At 40.0% G+C, this 23,163-nt stretch overlaps 1 protein-coding gene and 1 pseudogene across 2 annotated transcripts in view; one reads left to right on the top strand and one right to left on the bottom strand.

Moving 5' to 3' along the window:
- CFAP61 (cilia and flagella associated protein 61) overlaps nt 1-23,163 on the top strand; it is a 381,775-nt gene that overhangs the window by 290,742 nt on the left and 67,870 nt on the right. For both annotated transcript variants that reach the window (XM_066236726.1, XM_066236727.1), the window contains exons 24-25: nt 17,620-17,947; nt 19,579-19,670. In XM_066236726.1, coding sequence (XP_066092823.1) covers nt 17,620-17,947; nt 19,579-19,670 — 420 coding nt within the window. The remainder of the gene's footprint in view (nt 1-17,619; nt 17,948-19,578; nt 19,671-23,163) is intronic.
- LOC136308446 (glyceraldehyde-3-phosphate dehydrogenase-like) lies at nt 387-1,941 on the bottom strand (annotated as a pseudogene).

Genomic DNA, 23,163 nt, shown 5'->3' with positions numbered 1-23,163 from the left:
CTCCCTTTAATTCTGTTCATTTTTGCTTTATCTGTTTTTGAGGTCTGTTATTAAGCACATGAACATTTATAATGGTATATCTGCCTCATGAATTGTGCCATTTATCATTACAGAATGTCTCTCTTTATCTCTGATAATGTCCCTTAAAATAAAGTCTACTTTATCTGATATGTTGGTTTGTTGTTGTTGGCTGGGTTCAGTGGACTTTTTGATGGTGCATGACAAGGTAGGGCTCCCTAAGCCCCTCCCCTTCTTCAGGGGGACTGGGATGGAAACTGTGGAGGTCAGGAGATTTTCAGTGTATTGGGGGATTTATTTGGGGCAAAGACTCCCTAATAACTGAAGGCCTCTCCACCTCTTGCTGGGGCTGGTGGTCCAGGGGACTCTTATTCCTTGGAAGCCATAAAGTCTACCTTCCTGTTGCTGTAGCCAAATTCATTGTCATACCAAAAAATAAGCTTGACAGAGTGGTCACTAGGGGCAATGACAGCCCAGTATTGAAGCAGAGGAGTGGGTGTCACTATTAAAGTCACAGGAGACAACCTGGTCCTTAGTGTAGCCCAGGATGCCCTTGAGAAGGACCTCTAATGCCTGCTTTATTACCTTCTTGGAAGCTTTCTCCAGGTGGCAGGTCAGATCCACAACTGACACATTGGGGGTGGCCACACAAAAGGCCATGCCTTGAGCCTCCCATTCAGCTCAGGAATGACCTTGCCCACAACCGTGACAGCACCATTAGAAGCAGAGATGATATGATGAGCAGCCCCTCAGCCATCATACCACACGTTCCCATATTGCCCATCCACAGCCTTCTGGGTGGTATTGTTGGCATGGACAATGGTCATGAGTCCCTCATCGATGCCAGAGTTGTTGTGGATGACCTTGGCCAGGAGGACCAAGAAATTGATGGTACAGGAGGCATTGCTGACAATCTTGAGGGAGTTGTATACTTGTCATGGTTCACGCCCATCACAAACATGGGGACATCTGCAGAAGGGGCAGAGATGATGACCCTCTTGGCCACACCCTTCAAGTACCAGCCTTTTCCAAGGTAGTAAAGACAGCAGTGGACTCCACAACTTATTCAACACCTGCATCACCCCATTGGATGTTGGCGGGCTGTTGCTCCTAGAATATGGAGAGGGACTTTCCATTGATCACAAGCTTCCCATTCTCAGCCTTGACTATGCCTTTGACCTTGCCATGAGTAGAATCATACTGGAACATGTAGACCATGTAGTTTGAGATCAATTAACCCTTTGAGTAGGGGGATCTTTTCATGCTAACTGACCCCCAGGAGTGAGTTTTTATGTGTGTGACAGGGACAGAGAGAGACAGAGAGAGGGACAGATAGGGACAGACAGACAGGAAGGGAGATGAGAAGCATCAATTCTTTGTTGCGGCACCTTAGTTGTTCATTGATTGCTTTCTCATATGTGTCTTGATGGGAGGGGGTCTACAGCAGACAGAGTGACCCCTTGCTCAAGCCAGCCACCTTGGGTTCAAGCTGGTGAGCCTTGTTCAAACCAGATGAACCCGCGCTCAAGCTGGCGACTTCAGGGTTTCGAACCTGGGTCCTCTGCGTCCCAGTTTGACACTATCCACTGCGCCACTGCCTGGTCAGGTGTGAGAGTTTTTTTTTCAAAAAATGAAATTAGTTCCAGTTACAGCTTTATTAACTTAAAATTATGTTTGTTTGATAACCGATTTATGGATACAAGAAGATACATTTGCCCTTTTTTAATGTTGCCCTACACATTTTTAAAATAAATCGATAGTATTCTGGATGACAAAGAGCACAAGGACGTACACGAACGTTTGTACTACTCAAAAGGTTAAAAGGTCATTGCTGGTGACAATATCCACTTTGCCAGAGTTAAAAGCATCCCTGGTGACCAGGTGCCCAGTATAGCCAAATCCATTCACTCCATCCTTCACCATTGTGTCTAAGGGTTGCGCCTAGCACTGTGCAGAAAGACACAGCTGTTCTTCAAACAGGAGTAGTAGGGAGCCTCTGATAGCTTTCTTATATTTACTGTTTGCCTGGTATGTTTTCTTATCCATTTCCTTTCTATTTACCTGTGTCTCTCCATCTAAAATGTATCTCTTGTAGGAATCATTAAATAGACTGTATTAGAATTTTTTAAAAATTTTTAACAGGATGACATTGATCAGTAAGAGTACATAAGTTTCAGGTGAACATTTCTATAGCTTTGAACTGTTGATTATGTTGTATACCAATCACCCAAAGTCAAATCATTTTATATCACTTTATATTTGTCCTCTTTACACCCTTCCCCCTCTCCCCTCCCCATTCACTTAAGTCTCCTTCCCCCTCCCCACATTCCCTTCCCCCGGTAATCACTACACTTTTAATCTGGGTCCAGTTTTATATCCCATTTATGTGTGAAATCATAGAGTTCTTAGCTTTTTCTGATTTACTTTTTTCACTCAGTATAATGTTCTCAAGGTCTATCCATGTTGTTGTAATGTCACTATGTCATCAGTTTTTATAGCTGAGTAGTATTCCATAGTATATATGTACCACATCTTCTTTATCCAATCCTCTATCGAGGGACACTTTGGTTGTTTCCATGTCTTGGCCACTGTGAATAATGCTGTGATGATCATGAGGGTGCATGTGTCTTTACGTACCAATGTTTTGGGGGTAAATAAACAGTAGAGGGATTGCTGGGTCATATGGTAATTCTATTGTTAATTTTTGAGGAACCACCATACTTTCTTCCATAATGGTTGTACTAATAATATACATTCCCACCAGCAGTGAATGAGGGTTCCTTTTTCTCCACAGCCTCTCCAACACCTGTTATTACCTGTCTTGTTGATAATAGCCAATCTAACAGGTGTGAGGTGGTATCTCATTGTCATTTTGATTTGCATTTCTCGAATAGCTAGTGAAGATGAGCATCTTTTCATATACCCGCTGGCCATATGTATGTCCTCTTGGGAGAAGTGTCTGTCCAGGTCCTCTCCCCATTTTTTAATTGGATTGTTTGCTTGTTTGTTGGTGAGCTTTGTGAATTCTTTATATATTTGGGATATTAACCCCTTATCTAAGCTGTTGTTTGGAAATGTCACCTCCCATTTAGCTGGCTCCTATTTGTTTTGTTGTCAGTTTCTTTTGCTGTGCAGAAGCTTTTTAATTTGACATAGTCCTATTCGTTTATTTTTGCCTTTACTGCCCTTGCCTTTGAGGTCAAATTCATAAATTATTCTCTATGGCCAAGGTCCATGAGCTTAGTACCTATGTTTTTTTCTATGTAATTTATAGTTTCAGGTCTTATATAATATTTAGGTCTTTGATCCATTTTTAATTAATTTTTGAATTAATATCTGTGCAAGACAGATAATTGACAAACTAATCAAGTTTCATTCTTTTGCACGTGGTTTTTCAATTTTCCCAGCACCATTTATTAAAGAGGCTTTCTTTTCTCCATTGTGTGTTTTTGGATGCTTTGTTGAAGATAATTTTTCTATGTATATGTGGTTTTATTTCTGGGCTCTCAATTTTGTTCCATTGGTCTGTATGTCTGTTTTTCTGCCAGTACCATGCTGTTTTGATTGTCATGGCACTATACTGTTATTTGAAGCCAGGTAGTGTGATACCTCCAGCTTCATTCTTTTTCCTCAGAATTGCTTTGGCTATTTGGAGTTTTTTATGTTTCCATACAAACCTGGTAATTTTTTGTCCTTTTTAAAAAAATGTTATTGAGATTTTGATGAGGATTGCATTAAATTTGTATTTTGCTTTAGATAAAATGCACATTTTAACTATGATGATTCTTCCAATGAAATATTTTTCCATTTCATTGTGTCTCTTTCAATTTCTTTCAGTAATGTTTTGTAGTTTTCATTATCTAGGCCCTTCACATCTTCTTTTAAATTTATTCCTAAGTGCTTTATTTTGTTGTTGTTGTTGTTGCAATTGTAAAAGGAATTTTTTTAGTTTATTTTCTGAAGTTTCATTGTTGGCATATAGAAAAATAGTAGACTTTTGTATATTGATTTGGTATCCTGCAACTTTACTGTATTGGTTTATTGTTTCTAATAGTTTTGTTGGGGTTTTTTTTGGTGGAGTCTTGGGGTTTTCTATGTACAGAATCATGTCATCTTCAAAAAGTGATACCTTTACTTGTTTCCCTAAATGAATGCCTTTTATTTCATTCTCTTGCCTGATTGCTCTGGCTAAAACTTCTAGAACTATGTTGAATAAAAGTGGAGAGAGTGGGCAGCCTTGTCCTGTTTCTGATTTTAGAGAAAAAGCCTTCATTTTTTCACCATTTAGTATGATATTAGCTGATGGTTTGTCATATATGGTCTTTATTATGTTGCGGTACTTTTCTTCTATTTCAATTTTATTGAATGTTTAAAACATAAAGGGATGTTGTGTCTTATTGAATGCCTTTTCTGCATCTATTGATAGGATCATATGGTTTTTGTTCTTTGTTTTATTGATGTGTTGTATTACATTGATTGATTTTCATATGTTGAACCATCCTTGTGCTCCTTGAATGAATCCCACTTGATCACAACATATTGTTTTTTTAATGTGTTGTTGTATTCGATTTGCTAGTATTTTGTTTAGGATTTTTGCATCTGTATTCATTAGAGATATTTGTGTGTAGTTTTCTTTTTTTGTGTATTGTCCTTGCCAGGTTTTGGTATGAGGGTTATGTTGGCCTTATAAAATATGTTGGGGATTATTGCTTCTTCTTCAATTTTTTGGAAGACTTTGAGAAAGCTATGTACCAAATCTTCTTTGAATGTTTGGTAGAATTTATTAGCTTAACCATCAGGTCCTGAACTTTTGTTTTGGGGGAGGTTTTGGATAGTTGTTTTTATATATTTCCTCCCTGATTATAGGACTATTTAGGTTTTCCACTTCTTCGTGGCTCAATCTTGAAAGATTGTATAGTTCCAGGAATTTATCCATTTCCTCTAGGTTGTTGAATTTGGTGGCATATAATCTTTCATAATATTTTACTATGATCTTTTGTATATCTATGATGTCTATAGTAATTTTTCCTTTTTCCTGTTGGATTTTGTTTATATGAGTCCTTCCTCTTTTTTCCTTAATGAGTTTAGCCAGTGGCTTGTTGATTTTATTGATCTTTTCAAAGAACCAGCTCTTCATTTAATTTTTTTCTTAGTATTTTTGTTCTCTATTTCATTTAGTTCTGCTCTAATTTTTACTATTTCTTTTCTTCTGCTGACTTTGGGTTGCCTTTGTTCTTTTTTTTGTAGTTCCTTAAGGTGTAATGTTAGATTGTTTACTTGGGACCTCTCTATTTTCTTGATATAAGCCTGTAATGCTATAAACTTTTCTCTTATTACTGCTTTTGCTGCATCCCAGATATTTTGATATGTCGTGTCATTTTCATTTATCTGTTTATATCTTTTGATCTCTGATTTTATTTCTTCTTTGATGCAGTCATTTTTTAGAAGTATGTTGTTTAATTTCCACATTTTTGTGTGTTTCTTTACTTCATTTTTACAGTTGAATTCTAATTTTAATGCCTTGTGATCAGAAAATATGCTTGGTAGCATTTTAATCTTCCTGAATTTGTTGATGTTAGTTTTGTGGTCCTTGAGAATGTTTTATGCGCACTGGAGAAGAATGTGCAATCTGATGTTTTGGAATGAAATGTCCTATAAATGTCTATTATGTCCCTTTGGTCCAGAGTGTCATTTAAGGCCTATATTTCTTTATTGATTTTCTGTATGGATGATCTATCTAAAGTCATCAATGGTGTGTTGAAATCTTCAAGTATGATCGCATTTTTGTCTGCTTCTATTTTTAGACCAGTTAGTAAAATTCTTATATATCATATTTTGGTGCTCCCTGGTTCAGTGCATATATATTAAGAAATGTTATGCCTCCTTGATACAATGTACCATTTATCATTATGAAATGTCCATCTTTGTCTCTGGTTATCTTTGTTGTCTTCAAGTCAGTATTGTCAGATATGAGTATGGCTACACTTGCTTTTCTATGTATATTATTTGCTTGGAGAATCATTTTCCAACCTTTCACTTTGAATCTACTTTTGTTATTGCAGCCTAGATGTGTCTCTTGAAGGCAGCATATGGTTGGGTTTTGCTTTTTGATCCAATCTGCTACTCTGTGCCTCTTTATTGGTGAGTTCAGTCCATTTACATTTATGGTAATTATTGATACTTGAGGATTTTCTATAGCCATTTTATGTTTTGTTTCTGGTAGGTCTGTGTCTTATTTGGTTCTTCTCTTTTTTGTTTCTGTCAATTGTTTTTGTTTGGTGGTATTTCATACTTCTTCTCTCTGTTCTTTTTTAAGCTGTGTGTTTCAGTAGTGGCTTTTTTATGGGTGGTTCTTATGTACATAAGAAAAAAATGTTCATATGTACAAGAGTTCTTTGTCATATGAGTGGTTCTGCACTCCATCCTTTTTTGGTACTGCAGATCTTTATACTGTCCCCTTTTATGTTGTTGCCATAGATCATCCTTGTTTTTATTGTGACCTTAGAGCTTTTTACTTGTAATTTTGGTTTGGTTTGGTCTTTGTGTCTGGTCAAATAACCTCCTTGAGTATTTTCTGCAGTGGGTGTTTTCTGGTGGTAAATTCTGTCAGCTTCTGTAAGTCTGTAAAAGTTTTTATTTCTCTTTCATATTTGAAGGATAACTTTGATGGATATAGTATCCTTGGCTGGTAATTCCTCTTTCAGTACTTTGAATATTTGGGTCCACTCTCTTCTAGCTTGTAGAGTTTCTGCTGAAAAGTCTGATGATAACCTAATGGGCTTTCCTTGATATGTTATGGTCTTCTTTTCCCTAGCTTCTTTGAGGATTCTTTCTTTGTCATTGATTTTTGACAATTTTATTATGATGTGCATTGGAGTAGGTCCGTTTGAGTTGTGGTAACTCAGCATTCTGTTTGCTTCTTGGATTTGAGGGTCTCTTTCCATAGGCTTGGATAATTCTCATCAATTATTTGTTTGAATAGGCTCTACATTACCTTCCTCCTCTCTTCTGATATACCCATTTTTCTTATATTGCTGTTTCTGATGGAGTCAGACAATTCTTGTAGAGCTCTCTCAGTCTTTTTAAATCTGTGAGTCTCTTTCCTCTTCTCTGTGTAGCATCTCTAGTTGTCTGTGATGTCACTGATTCTTTCCTTTATCTGGCTTATTCTATTAGCTAAACTTGCTAACTCAGTTTTCAATTCACATACTGAATTCTTCATCTCTATTTTTAAAGTTTCAATCTCTTTGGTGAGGTGTTTGTTTTGTGAGCTCATTAAGTTGCCTATTGGTGTCACCCCACATCTCAATGAGTATTTTCATAACTTCAATTTTGATTTCTCTATCATTTAACTCCAAGGCTTACATGTGATTGAGAATTTTTTCTGGATATTTTTTATTTTCTTTCTGAAATATGTCTCTGTCTTGTGTAGCCATTATCTTCAATTTCTTCTTCTTTGATGGCATTTAAGAGTGGTATTATAAATAACTTTAACAAAAAAAGCTAAAAAATTTGAAATATTTTTAGAAATGCAATAAAAAATTTAAAAATTATGACAAGTAAAGAAGAAAAACTGGAGGAAAAAAATCAAAAGCAAAGAAAAAAATCAATAACAAAACACCCACTAAAAAATAAGAATAAAAATGTAAAAATAAAAAAAAATGAAAAAGTGAAATTCAAAAGTGAAAAAGAGAAAGAAAAATGAGAAGAAAAAAAGGAAAAAAGGAGGAGAAAAAGGAAAAATAAATTTCTGTTTTGAAAGGTTTCTTCCTGTAGGTGTCACTGTATTACAATTTTAGCTCTGTGAAGTTCCTGGGCTGTCCATTGAGACGTTGCTGTGACAATGATGTAGGCAGGGCCACAGTTGCACTGGTGGGTCAGGCATGTTGTGAGGGCTTGAAGGCTCTAAGAATGGCAATCTCAGGCTTCTGGGTGCTCCCTCCCATGTCTCAACAGACTTGGGGACTGGACGTGGAGCACTTTTGTTCTTCAGGGGAGAGAACAGCTCTGGAGTGCTAGCTGAGGGGTTTGTCTCTGCCATTCTCAATACCCCAAGGTGAGGGAGGTGGGATCTGGGGACCTGAGGGCCACATTTAGTTATTTGTCTCTGCTGAGCAGGGGCTTCAGGATGACTACAAGAACACTGGCTGTGACTCCACACTCTGGCCACTTTGGTTTTTCTTCCTCTCTTCCCTCTGTCTCATCATTCCTTCTGGTGAAGGAGACCCAGTCACTGTGAATTCCCCTTTTCATACCCCCCTCAGACAAAACCCAGAGAACCCAAGCTTCCCTCTTCCCCATAGTCCAGCAGAGAAAAAACACCCAGTCACTCCAAGTTTGTCTCCTCTCCTCTCCAAAGCCCACCACAATTGCGTTTTATCTTCTGCCCTCCTTTTCACCCTGTCCCAACTTCAGTCCTTTTGATGCATGGATCTTTCAGGCACACCTGCAAGCCAAGCTGGGGTTCCTTTGCTGTATTATAATTGTTCAATTTGGCCTGATTTGTGGTGGCGCAGTGGATAAAGTGTTGACCTGGAACACTGAGGTCACTGGTTTGAAACCCTGCATTTGTCTGATTAAGGCACATGTGGGAGTTAATGCTTCTTGCTCCCCCCCCCTCTCCTCTCTAAAATGAATAAATAAAAATTTTTTTAAAAAATAATTATTCAATTTGTTGAAATTTCAAGGGAAGAGATCAGGGGTATCTCTCATACCACTATTACTCTCTCATTCTGTATTAGAGTTTTAATTGATGCATAACAAATTAGCACAAACTCAGCAGCCTCAAGCAACATCCATTTGTTAGTTCTCAGTTCTGCAGGTCAGAAGTGATGATATGGTTGGCTTCTCTGCTCAGGAACTCTCCAGGCTAACATCCAGGTGTTGTCCAGGCTGCACTGTATTGGGAGCTTCATGTTATGCTAGAATTTAGAAGTTTTTCCAGCTGAGGACTGAGGGTTTTGTCTTCTTGCTGGCTCAGTTCCTAGACACTGTCCATATTCCTTGCCACATGCTCCTTCCATCTGCAAGCCAGAAATAAAGAATCTTCATTAGGTCAAATTTCCCTCACACTTTGTCCTTTTTCAGAAAAAACTTGGTTTCTTTTTAAGGTCATACCTGACTAGGTCAGATCCACTGAGCATAATCTCCCTTTCATAAAGTCAGCTAACCTACACATGGGAGTGACCATCTTTTGGTGTTCACCATTCACAGTACACTCAAAGGATGAGTGGGAATCTTGGGGAACAGCTTAGAATTCTGCTTAACACATTTTTTTTGTATTTTTCTGAAGTTGGAAATGGGGCGGCAGTCAGACAGACTCCTGCATATGCCTGACCGGGATCCACTGGCATGCCCACCGGGGGGCGATGCTCTGCCCATCTGGGCATTGCTCTGTTGCAACCAGAGCCATTCTAGCGCCTGAGGCAGAGGCCATGGAGCCATCCTCAGCACCCGGGCCAACTTTGCTCCAATGGAGCCTCAGCTGCGGGAGGGGAAGAGAGAGACAGAGAGGAAGGAGAGGGGGAGGGGTAGAGAAGCAGATGGGCGCCTCTCCTGTGTGCCCTGGCCGGGAATCAAACCCGGGACTCCTGCACACCAGGCTGATGCTCTACCACTGAGCCAATCGGCCAGGGCCACCAAATTCGTTTTAAATCCTTTCTGACCATCTCTACACCTTAATTGAAGTATTTAGAATATTAATATTTCATGTAATTATTCATATGGTTAGATTTAGGTCTACCATTTTATTATTTGTTTACTATTTGTCCCCTCTACTTTTTTATTATTCTGTTCCCTCTTACCTTCTTTTGAAAAATTAGAGTATTTTTTTAGTATTCAATATCAGTTGGCTTTTGTGCTGTATCTTATTTTTAACTGTCTTATTGCTCTATGGATTATACTATACATCAGTAATTTTTCATATGCTAGTTAGAATTAATATTATACTAATTTACATAAAATATAAAAACCTTGCAACTGTATCGGTCTTTTCTCTCTTCACTTCCTGAACATTCTTTTTTTGTAACAGTCATCATGAGTATCATATTTACACGCATTTAAAAACCAACAAGACAATATTGTAAATTTTGTTTTTAAAAGTTATATATATTTTTAAGAACTTAAGAAGATAGACTTTTATATCTACCCAGATATTTTCTAATTTTATTACTTTTTTATTTCTGAAAATTCAAGTTTCCTTCTAATCTAACTTCTCTTCAGCCTGAGCAACTTTCTGTAGCATGTACAGTTCATTGCAGGTTGACTGGTTGCCTGGGTTTCCTCTATCTCAGGGGTCTCCAAACTACGGCCCACGGGCCGCATGCGGCCTCCTGAGGCCATTTATCCGGCCCCTGCCACTCTTCTGGAAGGGGCACCTCTTTCATTGGTGGTCAGTGAGAGGAGCACATTGACCATCTCATTAGCCAAAAGCAGGCCCATAGTTCCCACTGAAATACTGGTCAGTTTGTTGATTTAAATTTACTTGTTTTTTATTTTATTTATTTATTTTTTGTTGTTGTTGTTCTTTATTTTAAATATTGTGTTTGTTCCCGTTTTGTTTTGTTTTGTTTTTTACTTTAAAATAAGATATGTGCAGTGTGCATAGGGATTTGTTCATAGTTTTTTTTATAGTCCGGCCCTCCAATGGTCTGAGGGACAGTGAACTGGCCCCCTGTGTAAAAAGTTTGGGGACCCCTGCTCTATCTGAAATATGTATATTTCCAGCTTTCATGGTGGGCCAATTGCGGCACTGTTTGGTTGCTCTGCTACCACCTACTGTGAAAGCTGGAACGCCCACTAGTGGGCAGGAGGGACCAGGTTGACCAGCACTGGAAAAGTGGGCAGTTTTTATAAAAAGGTTCACCATCACGATGTTATAGCATACTTAATATTATATTATGCATTATAATATTTTATATTTTCATTATATCAGTGACAGGATTAGTCTGAGGGGTAATCCCACCACAAACAAGTAGAGTAGAGCAATCTTGAGGTTGGTGCTTGGCCCCATATCAACTCCCCTCCATGTCCTGCTTGGTAGTGCTGCCTTCTGGATTTCCAGCAAATGGTGCCATCTCCAGCCAGGTTAGGCCCCAGATACACTGGCTCTTGAGGTAGTGTTTTCCTTTTCTCCACATCATTCATTCCAGTCTGAAATCCTCTGATCATCTCTGAGATGATTTCCTTGTCATCAGTCTTTCCAATTAGATTATAAACCCTATGTTTATCCTTTTCACCAAGATATTCTTGGGGCCTTGCACAAGAAGTGTTTGTCTACCCACAACTAACATCATACTTGATGGTTAAAACCTGAAAGCTTTCAGGAACAAGACAAGGATGTGCAATCTTGCCACTTCTATTCAACACAGTGTTGGAAGTCCTGGCCAGAGCAATTAGACAAGAAAGAGAAAGTGCATCCAAATTGGAAAGGAAGAAGTAAAATATCACTGTTTGCACATGATTTGTTATTATAAATAAAAAGCCCTAACGACTCTTAAAAAAAACAAACCTGTTTCTAAGTCATTCTAATAAATAAATTCAGTCAAGTTGCAGGATACAAAATCAATACTCCAAAATTTGTTTTATTTCTTTACACTAATCACAAATTATCAGAAAAAGTAGAGCAATCTCATTTACAATTGTATCAAAAAGAATAAAACAACTAGGCATATTAAAAAACTAAAATATATTCATGAAATAAATTGAAGACATAAATAAATGGAAAGATATTTAATGCTCATAGATTAGAAGATTTAATATTGTTAAAATAACCATGCTCCCCAAAGCAGTATACAGATTCGATGAAATCTGTTAAAATTTCAGTGGCATTTTTCACAGAAAAAGAACAATATTAAATTTGTATAGAATGACAAAAGACCCTGAAGAGGCAAAACGATCTTGAGAAAAAAGAAAAAAGCTGGAAGCATCACACTCCTGGTTTCAAACTATATTACAAAGCAATAGTAATTAATATAGTATTGTGTTTGCATAAAAACAGACATATACATAAATGGAACAGAAGAGAGAGCCCAGAAATAAACTTATTTTTTTTAAATAAATTTTTATTTTAATGGGGTGACATCAATAAATCAGGGTACAAACATTCAAAGAAAACATTTCCAGGTTATCTTGTCATTTAGTTCTGTTGCATACCCATCACCCGAAGAGAGATCGTCCTCCGCCACCCTCCATCCAGTTCTCTCTATACCCCTCCCCCTCCCCTCCCCCTCCCCCTCTCCCTCCCTCCCTCCCCCCACCCCCCGTAACCACCACACTCCTGTCCATGCCTCTTAGTCTTGCTTCTATGTCCCACCAATGTATGGAATCCTGCAGTTCCTGTTTTTTTCTGATTCGCCCATTTCACCCCACACAATGCTACCAAGACTCCACCATTCCGCTGCAAGTGATCCGATGTCATCATTTCTCCTAGCTGAATAGTATACCATGGTGTATATGTGCCCCATCTTCTTCATCCAGTCCTCTATTTTTTTTTACCAGAAATAAACTTATGCATAGATAATTAATTTATGACAAAAGAGCCAAGAATATATAATAAGGAAAGGATAGTCTCCAATAAATGACATTGGGAAAATTGAATGGCCACATGCAAAAGAATGAAACTGGACCACTGTCTTACACCATCCACAAAAATGAACTCGAAATGGATTAAAAACTTGAACATAAGACCTGAAATCACAAAACTTCTAAAAGAAAACAAAGATGATAATTTTCTTAACATAGATCTTAGCAATCATTTTTTGAATCTGACAACAAAAAGAAAAGCAAAAATAGACTAAAAGTCTTCTGCATAGCAAAGAAAATCACCAACAAAATGAAAGGGCAACCCATTCAATGGAAGAAAATAATTGAAAATCATATATCTGATAAGGGGCTAGTACCCAAAGTATGTAACGAACTCATACAACTCAATAGCAAAACAAATAAACATAAAAACACCCAAACAATTTAATTAAAAGATGGCAGAAGATCGAATAGATATTTTTTTAAAGAAAGCATATAGATGGCCAACAGGCATCTATATGAAAAGATGCTTAATATCACTACTCATCAGGGAAATGCAAATCAAAGTCACAATGAGACATCACTTCATACTTATTAGAATGGCTGTTATCAAAATGACAAATATAAAGTTTTGGCAAGGATGTGGAGAAAAGGAAACCTTTGCACACTGTTGGTGGAATATAAATTGGTACAGCCACCATGGAAGACAGTATGGACTATTTTTCTAAAAGTTAAAAATAGAACTACCATATGATTCAGCAATTCTACTTCTGGGTATTTTTTGGAAGAAAACAAAAACACTAATTTGAAAAGATATATTCATCCCCATATTTATTCTAGCATTATTTACAGTAGCCAAAATACAGAAACAACTTAAGTGTCCATTAATGGATGGATGATAGAGTATCACACACACATACATACACACACACACACTGTAATATTATTGAGCCATAAAAAGAATGAAATCTTACCATTTGTGACAATATGGATGGACCTTGAGAGCATCATGCTAAGTAAGTCATACAGAAAAAGAGGACTACAGTATGATCTCTCTTCTATGTGGAATCTTGAAAAAATAAAATAAGCTCATAAATACAGAGAACAGATTGGTGGTTTCAAGAAGCAGGGAGTGGGATTGGGAGAAAAGAGTGAACTGTTAGTTTGTTTTTTGTTTAAATAAATTGAATTAAATTTTTAAAAAGAAGCCTGACCTGTGGTGGTGCAGTGGATGAAGTGTCGACCTGGAATGCTGAGGTCGCCAGTGTGAAACCCTGGGCTTGCCTGGTCAAGGCACATGTGGGTAGCAACTACTACTGCTTCCTGCTTCTCTCCCCTCTTTCTCTCTTATCTCTCTCCTCTCTCTAAAAATCAATCAATAAAAGAATTTTAAAACAACTTTTTAAAAAGAGTTTGTCAAAATGCCTGATGAATGAAGTTTATCAGATCAGTGACTCTTGATCTGCTAACCAGGAAGTTTTGCTCTCCCAAATCTGAGTTATAAATATAGTCTTAAATATTTATCCAGAACATCAATGTGGCCAGGTGCTTCTACTTCATATTTTATCCAATATGTAATATTCGGCTGGCATTGCAGGAGCACATGAATTGTCTTTGAGAGATCTGTAACTTAGAATACATGTTCCCATGAACAGTGTTAGATTTGCTTTGCTCCATCTAGTCCGGTGGTTTTCAACCATTTTACACTTGAGAACCAGTGAATATAGAATTATTTTGGGGACCACTAAGGCAGAAATCACCCTGGCCATAAGCAAATTTGACTAATATCTTTGGGTCTATTATCTTCATACAATATCAGGGTGATTAACTCTATTGTGGACCAAACAGGAAATTTCTGATCTACTGGTCCATGGACCACCAGTTGAAAAATACTGATCCAGCCCACAAACTTCTATTGTAGCCAAATTGTGAATGACTACACAGAAACAGTATTAAAAGATACTATTGCAATACTGGTCATTTTTAAAACTCTGAAAAACAAGAATTAGTAGATTTAATGTGCTACTTAACAAAAAAAAGTAGGTTTAATTGGAAAAAATTGGATAGGTAGGACTTTTGTGGAGACAGTGAAAGGACTTTGAGCATTTTCAAGGGCTCAAGTGGTTGGTAGTACTGTTTTTTATGTATAATTTCAATTCAAATCAAATGTATTTCTATAGTTTTATATGAATAAGAAGTCTATTTTTATTTATTTATTTATTTATTATTATTATTTTGGGGGGGGGATTTTTCTGAAGTTGGAAACGGGAAGGCAGTCAGACAGACTCCCGCATGCACCCGACCGGGATTCACCCGGCATGCCCACCAGGGGGCGATGTTCTGCCCATCTGGGGCATTGCTCTGCCGCAACCAGAGCCATTCTAGCACCTGAGGCAGAGGCCATGGAGCCATCCTCAGCACCCGGGTCAACTTTGCTCCAATGGAGCCTTGGCTGCAGGAGAGGAAGAGAGAGACAGAGAGGAAGGAGAAGGGGAGGGGTGGAGAAGCAGATGGACGCTTCTCCTGTGTGCCCTGGCCGGTAATCGAACCCAGGACTCCTGCACGTTAGGCTAACGCTCCACCACTGAGCCAACCGGCCAGGGCAAGAGGTCTATTTTTAGTTGAATTTATTGGATGACACTGGTAAACAAACTTATATAGGTTTCAGGTATGCAATTCTACAACAGTATTTCTTAATACTGTGTTGTGTGTTCACCACCCCAAGTCAAGAGCCATTACCAATTTAACCTCCCTATAATGCTCCTCTACCCCCCTCAGCAATCACATTATCTGTGTCCATGAGTTATTTTTCTTTTTTCTCCCCTTTTTTGCTTAATCCTTCCAACCCCGTACCTCTCCCCATGACAGCTGTTAGCCTGCTGTCTATCTATGAGTCTGTCTTTATGTTGCTGTTAGTTCATTTTGTTCATTAGATTCCACATGTGAGTGAAATCATGTGGTACTTGTCTTTCTCTAACTGGCTCGTTTCACTTAGCATAATACTTTCCAGGTCCATTCATATATATTTCAGTTGGTTATTCAGATTGATTCTGCTGTACTGTAGTTGTAATTCTAGTTTGGTCCTGGTGAGTGTAACATCCACCTACTCTACCACCATCTTGGGTTTCACTGTGGGAAATATTTATATAGATGGGAAAGAAGTGTAGGAGAGAAAAAAGAGGATTAAGGGGACAGAAAGGTTCAGAGTCAGAGTCAGCCTCAGAGAAATATGTTTTTCTGTGGTCACTGAATAGCACTTATAAAACAGAAGGGATTTAAGAGATTCGAGAGAAAGAATCCCCCCTGGATGGGACTGTGTGGAATAGGGTTACATAGCTGAGTGAACACAGAGAAAAGGGACAGGATCCTATTGGCTCCTGAGGAAGGATACAGGGCATCACTGAGATGATGGGTCTGAGTCGGGCACTGTCCAGCGGAACTTGTGATGATGGAAATGGTCTGTATCTGTGTTGTCCAAATGGCAGCACCTAGACACCTTTAGCTTCTGAGCATTTGAAGTAGGCTACTAAACAGCATTTGAAATTAACTTTAAATTTTGTTTCATTTTAATTAATTTAGATTTAAATTTACATAGCTATGCATGACTAGTTGTTACCACAAGATCATTCATCATTCATGTACATTCATGAGTGTGGGAAAGAGATATGGAATGGGGGTACTTTTGGCCCCGAACAGCTAATTTTTGAATGAAATGGGGCAAGGGAGGTGGATAAAGTGGGCGTGTGAAGGAAGCAGGGAGGTGGCCATCAGTATGATGAGGAGCTGTATCATGTTCACTTCTAGCATGCTTTGAATAAGGTGGCAAACTATAGGTAAAAAATAAAATGACTGAACTTATATCAGCTGCTTCAGGAACAACTGAAGACTGAAAAACAACTAACTTGGACTGCGTTAATGACGTTCAACATCAACATAAAAGGTGTTCTGATAAACATCAGATAGCACTGAAATTTGGGCAGACAGTGGAGGGGCATACAGATCTCTTCTAAGAAGCATGCAGAGGGCTCGTGACCCTTCTCTATAGCATGATGCCTGGCATATGGTGGATACCCCATCAGTATTTATTCAACTGGTTGCCATACCAGAGCAGGAAGCAGCAGAGGAAGAGCCCAGACATGGTAGTTGTTGAGGTTGATGGAGCTCTCATCTTCTCTGGGGCATCTTTCAGGGATGGGCTTTTGTGGGTTTCAAAGGCTATGAATGGGGCAACCTGAAGACTCAAGAGTAGACAAGGTGACCCTAAGAAGAAACCAGAGAGACCTAAGTGTCAGACAGAGGAAGAGAAAGAAGAGGGAAGGAGGCTGAGTTAGAGCTATTTAAAATATAGGAAGATGAGGGGAATGTGGTGTCTCTATAAATTATAAACCTCCTCGAGGGGAAAAAAATACTGATTCTTGTAGTAGCTGTTCCATTATTTGACAGTCTTCTCTCCACTGGATGTTTGGATTCAGTAATAAAAAACGAAGGAGTAACTTTGGTTAATCTTAATTTGTTCTTCACACCGAACAGGAGTCTCCCTCCCTCTCACTCTTCCTCTCCCTACTCCCCCCCCCCATAAACACACACACACACACCACACACACACACACATTTAGTAGATTTAGATTTTTTTGAGTGTTCTCAAATAATAAAATGCTCTGTTGACTGTTTACACTCTTGGGAAAGTAAAGAATGATAACTGGCTCTGGCTGGTGGCTCAGTGCATAGAATGTTGGCCCAGCATGTGGATATCTTAGGGTCAATCCTCATTCAGGGTACACAGCACAAGTGCCCGTCTGCTTCTCTCTGCCTCCCACCTCCCCCTTCTCTCTCTTTTCTCTTCCCACAGCCAGTGACTCGGTTGGTCCAAGTGTGGCCCTGGGCACTGAGGATAGCTTGGTTGGAGCTCATCAGCCTCAGGCACTAAAAATAGCTTGGTACTTGAACATTGGCCACAGATGGGGTTGCTGGTAGATCCTGGTCAGAGCACATGCAGGAGTCTGCCTCACTATCTCCCCTCCTCTCACCTAAAAAAGAGAAAGTGATAACTAAGTAGCCATATGATTGCTCACTTGGTAGATATTCTTCAGCTTCTATGAGAAGAATGTGGATTACGAAACATTCAAAGCACTCAATGATGCATGTCTTGTCTATGACGGCCGACTTGTGATTGATAAAAACTTCCACACCAACGACGTAGCCATCAGAGCTGCTGGATCACTCACCAAGTTCTCCAATCGCTATTACTCAAATGAGTGGACTCACAGCAACTTCAATTCCAAAGAAGTTGGCTTCCAGCTGGCAGCAGCTATGCTCAATCTCTTTGATCCAACCCTCGAGCCTGTGACTGAGCCGCCAGCTAATCTTGACCGACTCATCTTCATGTACAAGGGAGCCAAGATCCGAGGTGTGTGGTAGGCTACCTTCTTCCCCCTGGTGAACTCATCAGTTGGATTGGGTCACTGCTCAGGGAAGCCCTCCATGTTTCTCTTAAGTTGGGTGATGAGACTGCTCTATCCCTCAGTGGATTTGCGCAGACAGGGGAAGACTCTGACTCATTTTTAAGTATTTATTAGAGACCTAGTGTTATTATTATTATGGCTCTTTGCATTTTGAGCACTTATTAAGGACTATACTATGGGACTATACTTATTAAGGACTAACACTGTGGTCCCACTGTACATATAAATAAACAGACTGGAATATGATCAGCAACTTGCCCAGAGGTTACTCAGAACAGGTCACAATGGTGCGATGCTTTGATATCTTACCAAACTTTCATTCTCACTATAAGTTCAGAGATAAAGAGACTCGTCCAAGCATCCCAAGCCTTAGCCGGCTATCTGGATGGACAAGCCAAACCATTAACAACTGTGAACAATCTACATTCATCTGCTCAGCTTTGTTGACCCCTAAGGAGATCATCTATGAGTAAAACATGATTTCTTTATGCTTGGGAGTTGAGAGATACCTTTGAAAATAGTCTCTTTGAATAGTGTAGACCTTCTACCAGAAAAAATGCATATATTTACAGATTTTGTTCACTTCCAGAAGGTTAAAGGACTAATACCCAAAGCCATTTATAGACCCCTTAAGTCACAGCGGTTCTCAACCTGTGGGTTGCGACCCCAGCGGGGTCGCCTAAAGCCATCGGAAAATACATAATGCATATCAGGTATTTACATTACAAATCATAACTGTAGCAAAATTACAGTTATGAAGTAGCCACCAAAATTATTTTTTGGTTTGGGGTCACCGCAACATGAGGAACTGTATTGCGGGGTCACGGCATTAGAAAGGTTGAGAACCACTGCCTTAAGATGTCCACAGACCCTACGCCGGTAAATAGAACATCACACTAAAGAGACAAGGCCCTCTATTGCAGACCTTATTTTTTCCTACCTATCTAAATGGCCTCAGAGAAGTCCTGTTCTGCTTCTCATTCTCAGTGAGACCTTAGGAAAGTGGAGACCATGGGAAAGAGGAAGAGGAGGGAAGGGAGGCAGCGACTAGAGTTAGGTCAGGTTCAGACTTCTGGGGCAAACTAGAAGTATTAAGAATTTGATAATGATAGCTTCCTAAAACATTGAACTAGAAAGTTATTGATTTTCCTTATAACAGTCACTTTTTAAATATTTTGGTTAAATATGAGAGGAGTGATGAGGAATAGGAAAACCATTGCACATTTAACAACTCTAAATGTCCTGGTCTGGCTTTGGCAGGTATCAGGCAGAGCGACAGCAGTTATGAGAAATCACGGGATGCACAGGGTCGGCCTGGCATATCTCCTTGGAGCACTGTTGGCTACATCATAGGGTATAATGGCAGATTCACACTGATTTTATTAGGTAAAGCCCAGCCGTCCCTAGGAGTTCCTTGTGAATAGCAGTAGTTTAGTGGGAAAGTTTGAGTAGCGTGCACTGTTAAAAGCATCTCCCTTTGTCATTGTAGTTTGGATATAAGTTCACCCACCTTATTAACGTTACCGACCTTATTAATAACTAAATTAAAATGTGGAAAATTTGCCCCTTCTTCTAGGAGGCATTCTTCCTGGGTCTTACCATTATCTGCATGTCACCAAGCCTGCCATTCCAACTGCCTTGGAGGTACAAATGGCCAAGCCCGATTATGTAAGTATTATTTCTACATTTCATTTTACTTTCAAATATAACGCTTCGTTTACAGGGGGTGTGGATTCTTGATTCAGATCTTTAGTGTGCTGTATTGGTTTAAACATCAGAAAGCCACTGCAGTAGCCAGCCTCCGAGATGGCCCTCAGACTCCTGCCTCTCGGTGTTCACGCCCCATGTGGTTTCCTCCCACACTGAATAGGGCAGACCTGTGCAGCCGACAGGATCTTGTGGAAATGACAGTGGAGACCCCCAAGGCTAGGTCATGAAAGATAGTCAGCTTCCAGCTTGCACCTTCCCTGGGTCTGGAGTGTTGTTCTGCCTTCCTTGAATTATACCAGAAGGATCACCCAGAAGACGCAGAAGTGTGATGGGGGAGAAGGGACTCCTTGGGTTCAAAGTAACCAGAAAGGGCACATGTGGTTGCTCAGTTGGTAAGCTCCTCCAATAAAATTCCTTGACAGATGGTCCCAAACTGGTGTTTGTTGGCAACTGGAAGCTTCCTTTATGCTGTATCACGTTTTGCTTTTTTGTCAGTTAGACAGACTCTGGAAGTTGACAACTTAACCTCTCTTTTCATTGCCTTATCCTGAGTATATTTGGGTGTCAATGATATGACCAACTTAAATACATTTGCCAGATTTCCTTGCTAATAGGGTCAGCCATGTGATGGGTTCTGGTCAATGAGATATAAGGGGAAACTGTTGGAAAATTCTTCAATAAGGGGCCAGACTCAAATTGTATAGAATACTGGTCCCTCACACTTCTTCCTTCAGGAAATTGGAATCCTTGTTCTTCCATTTACTTCTCATGGACTTTGGATAAGTTAATCAACTTCTCTGAATGTCTGGGGTTCTTAGGGGTCGTATACAGAGTAACTCTGCCTTTTAGGACCAAAACAGGTGACCAATCAGTGGTAGATGTTGTTAATCATAGTTCCAGATAAATAATGAAATTTGTCTCTTCCGGGGAAAGGGCAAATGCTCTGTGTTTAAGACTTATTTCCCTTGGGCCTCTCCCAGATTCTTTCAGATATGCTTCGTGTATGTGGTCTGATGAAACATGTTCTTACAAATAAAGGATGCTCTAGTTGCTACGTAACAAAACTTAGTGTCGTGAAGCAGCCATTTGATTATGCTCAGATTCAGACAGGGCACAGCGAGAAGGGCCTCACCGTCCCACAATGTCTAGAGCCTCAGCTCAGAGGACTTGAAGGTTAGGAGTGACACAGTGGTTGGATCCTCTGAAGGCTTGTTACTCCCCTGGACTGGGATGACTCAGACACAGGGAGTGCCGGCCAGAACACCACACCTGGGCTTTCCAGGTGGCCTGGGCTTCCGCACAGCCCGGCAGTCTCCGGGTAGCCAGATTCTTATGTGACAGCTCAAGGCTCTGAGTGCAAGTGTCCCCACTAGCAACTCGGAAGCTGCCTCGCGTTTTATGACCCAGCCTCAAAGGGCACATAACCCTGGGCTGGGGCAGCCACCGCCCACCGGAATCCAAGGAGAGGGAACATAGGGACATAGAGTTCATCTCTCAATAGGAAGAGTGTCAAGGTCATATTGTAGAAGTGCGTGTGGGATGGGAGCTATTGTTGCGGCCATCTTTGGGGAATACAGTCTGCCGCCGATGAGGTGGTGCATTATTAGATGAGCAGGACAAAGCCAGACAATGTTTGCGGAGGCTGAGCACCTTGGCCATGTTAGATAAATAACTACGAGCCAAATCTATCCTAGAGCTAGAAAAGAGGGCCTTGGTTTCAGGCCAGGTTTTTCAGGGTGCTGTGCAGTTTCCTACACGCAGTGTCATCTATTGATGGACCCTGGCTGTCTCTGAATAAAGTTTAGGAGAGGAGCCAGAAGGGACTCTTAGATAATGAGGGTTTCATTAAGAATGCAACTGTAATAGAGTCTTTGGCTGGTGCTATGATGGTATTTGATCAGGACCCCTAACTTTAATTAGCCATTTTGTCAGGTGGACCTCCTTTTTAATTAGTGCAGAAGATCTATACAGATTTTTTTTTCCATTCTATTCTCCAAGAAAAAAAAAAATGTAGGAGGGCTCCATGGCAATCTTTTAGAGTTGGAATTAATTTGGTTAAGTAAAATTGTTGCCAAAATGGTCAGGCAGTCACCTAAATACAGACAGCTGATGGAGCCTATTGAACAATATTTCACTGAAGAAACTGAATTACTATTTCTACAATAAATGTAGTATAGAATAATCTCACCGGACTTTTCTAGTGCTCCCAGATGAAATATGAAGTAAGAAGTTGTTTGAGCAGTTTCCGAGCTCCGAGGGGTAGTCTGACAAAAGGAAGGGAGGGGACATAGTCGTCTCTGCCACAAACTGATTTACAGATTCCGGGCCACATGCTTTGTTGGCTGACACACCACAGAGTAAAGAATGTTGTCACAACAAATTCTGCTTTGGATACTGTTAATTTTAAAATTGTGTATTCATCACGAGAGCTAGGAATTTATTTTCTTACACACCACACCTGATTAATCCTGTGTCTTCCGTTTGGCACAAATTCCAGAGCCCTTTTCCAACCTTTGTCAGAATCATAAAGGAACTTGAGAGGGTGGTTGTAATCCAAGGGAAGGAACCAGTGACTCCAATGAAATCTTAAATTCAAGACCCAAATTTGCTAACCATTTGCTTATATATTTAAAAGGAGAAACCAGACACCGTGCACACAGCACTGAGGCGTATCAGAACCACCATCCTTACCCTAGAAGCCTTTGCGGATGGCAGGGCTAGAAGCTGCCTGTCTTTAGCGCAGCGATTTTCTGTGAGGACAGGCAGGAGGCGTTCTGGGCTCACCGAAATATCCCCATTGGTCGGCAGCTGTGTGGGAATGACGTGTGAAACCGAGCGAGACCTGCCTATCCCTACGAGGTTACTCTGTCTGAGAAGCCCATCTCAGACAGGTGACTAGTCTTTCATGTCAAGGCAAAATATTTAGATGCATCCCAGAATGCCCCCCACCCTTGTTATGTTAACAGACTGCCAAATCTCATTAAGTGGACACAATGATTTCTTTTGTTAACATTAGCTGTCATAGCACAAGTCATTTCTTTCCCTACAGTAGGGATGCTTTGTGCATTATTTAAGCCCTCATTGCTATAATGCGCAAACACATACAATGGCAACCCAAAGGTTATACTTCAAATTTTAAATTCAAGAATAAGACAAAAAAAGAAAAAACAGATTATGATAAAAAGTCATTGAGAACGAACGATGCTGACAACATGGCCCTTTGGAACAGGCTGACACCGGAGGGCACATATGCTCAGCCTCCTTCCTGTCAGCCAGCAGCCTGCCACGCTCCTCATCACGGTGGCCCCAGACTGGAGGTGCTCAGCTTCGGCCAAATCGTCCCCCCTAAACTCAGGGTCCCTGTGAGCAGAAGGTGGAGGGTTTAGGGAAATGCTGCCAAGTCAAAATTTTGTCAACCACATGGGCAAATCTCTGGGTGTGCTCCTTCGAT

Source organism: Saccopteryx bilineata, chromosome 6 (genome assembly GCF_036850765.1).
Source record: "Saccopteryx bilineata isolate mSacBil1 chromosome 6, mSacBil1_pri_phased_curated, whole genome shotgun sequence".
Lineage (NCBI taxonomy): Eukaryota > Metazoa > Chordata > Mammalia > Chiroptera > Emballonuridae > Saccopteryx > Saccopteryx bilineata.
This window is presented reverse-complemented; position numbering and strand designations above follow the sequence as displayed.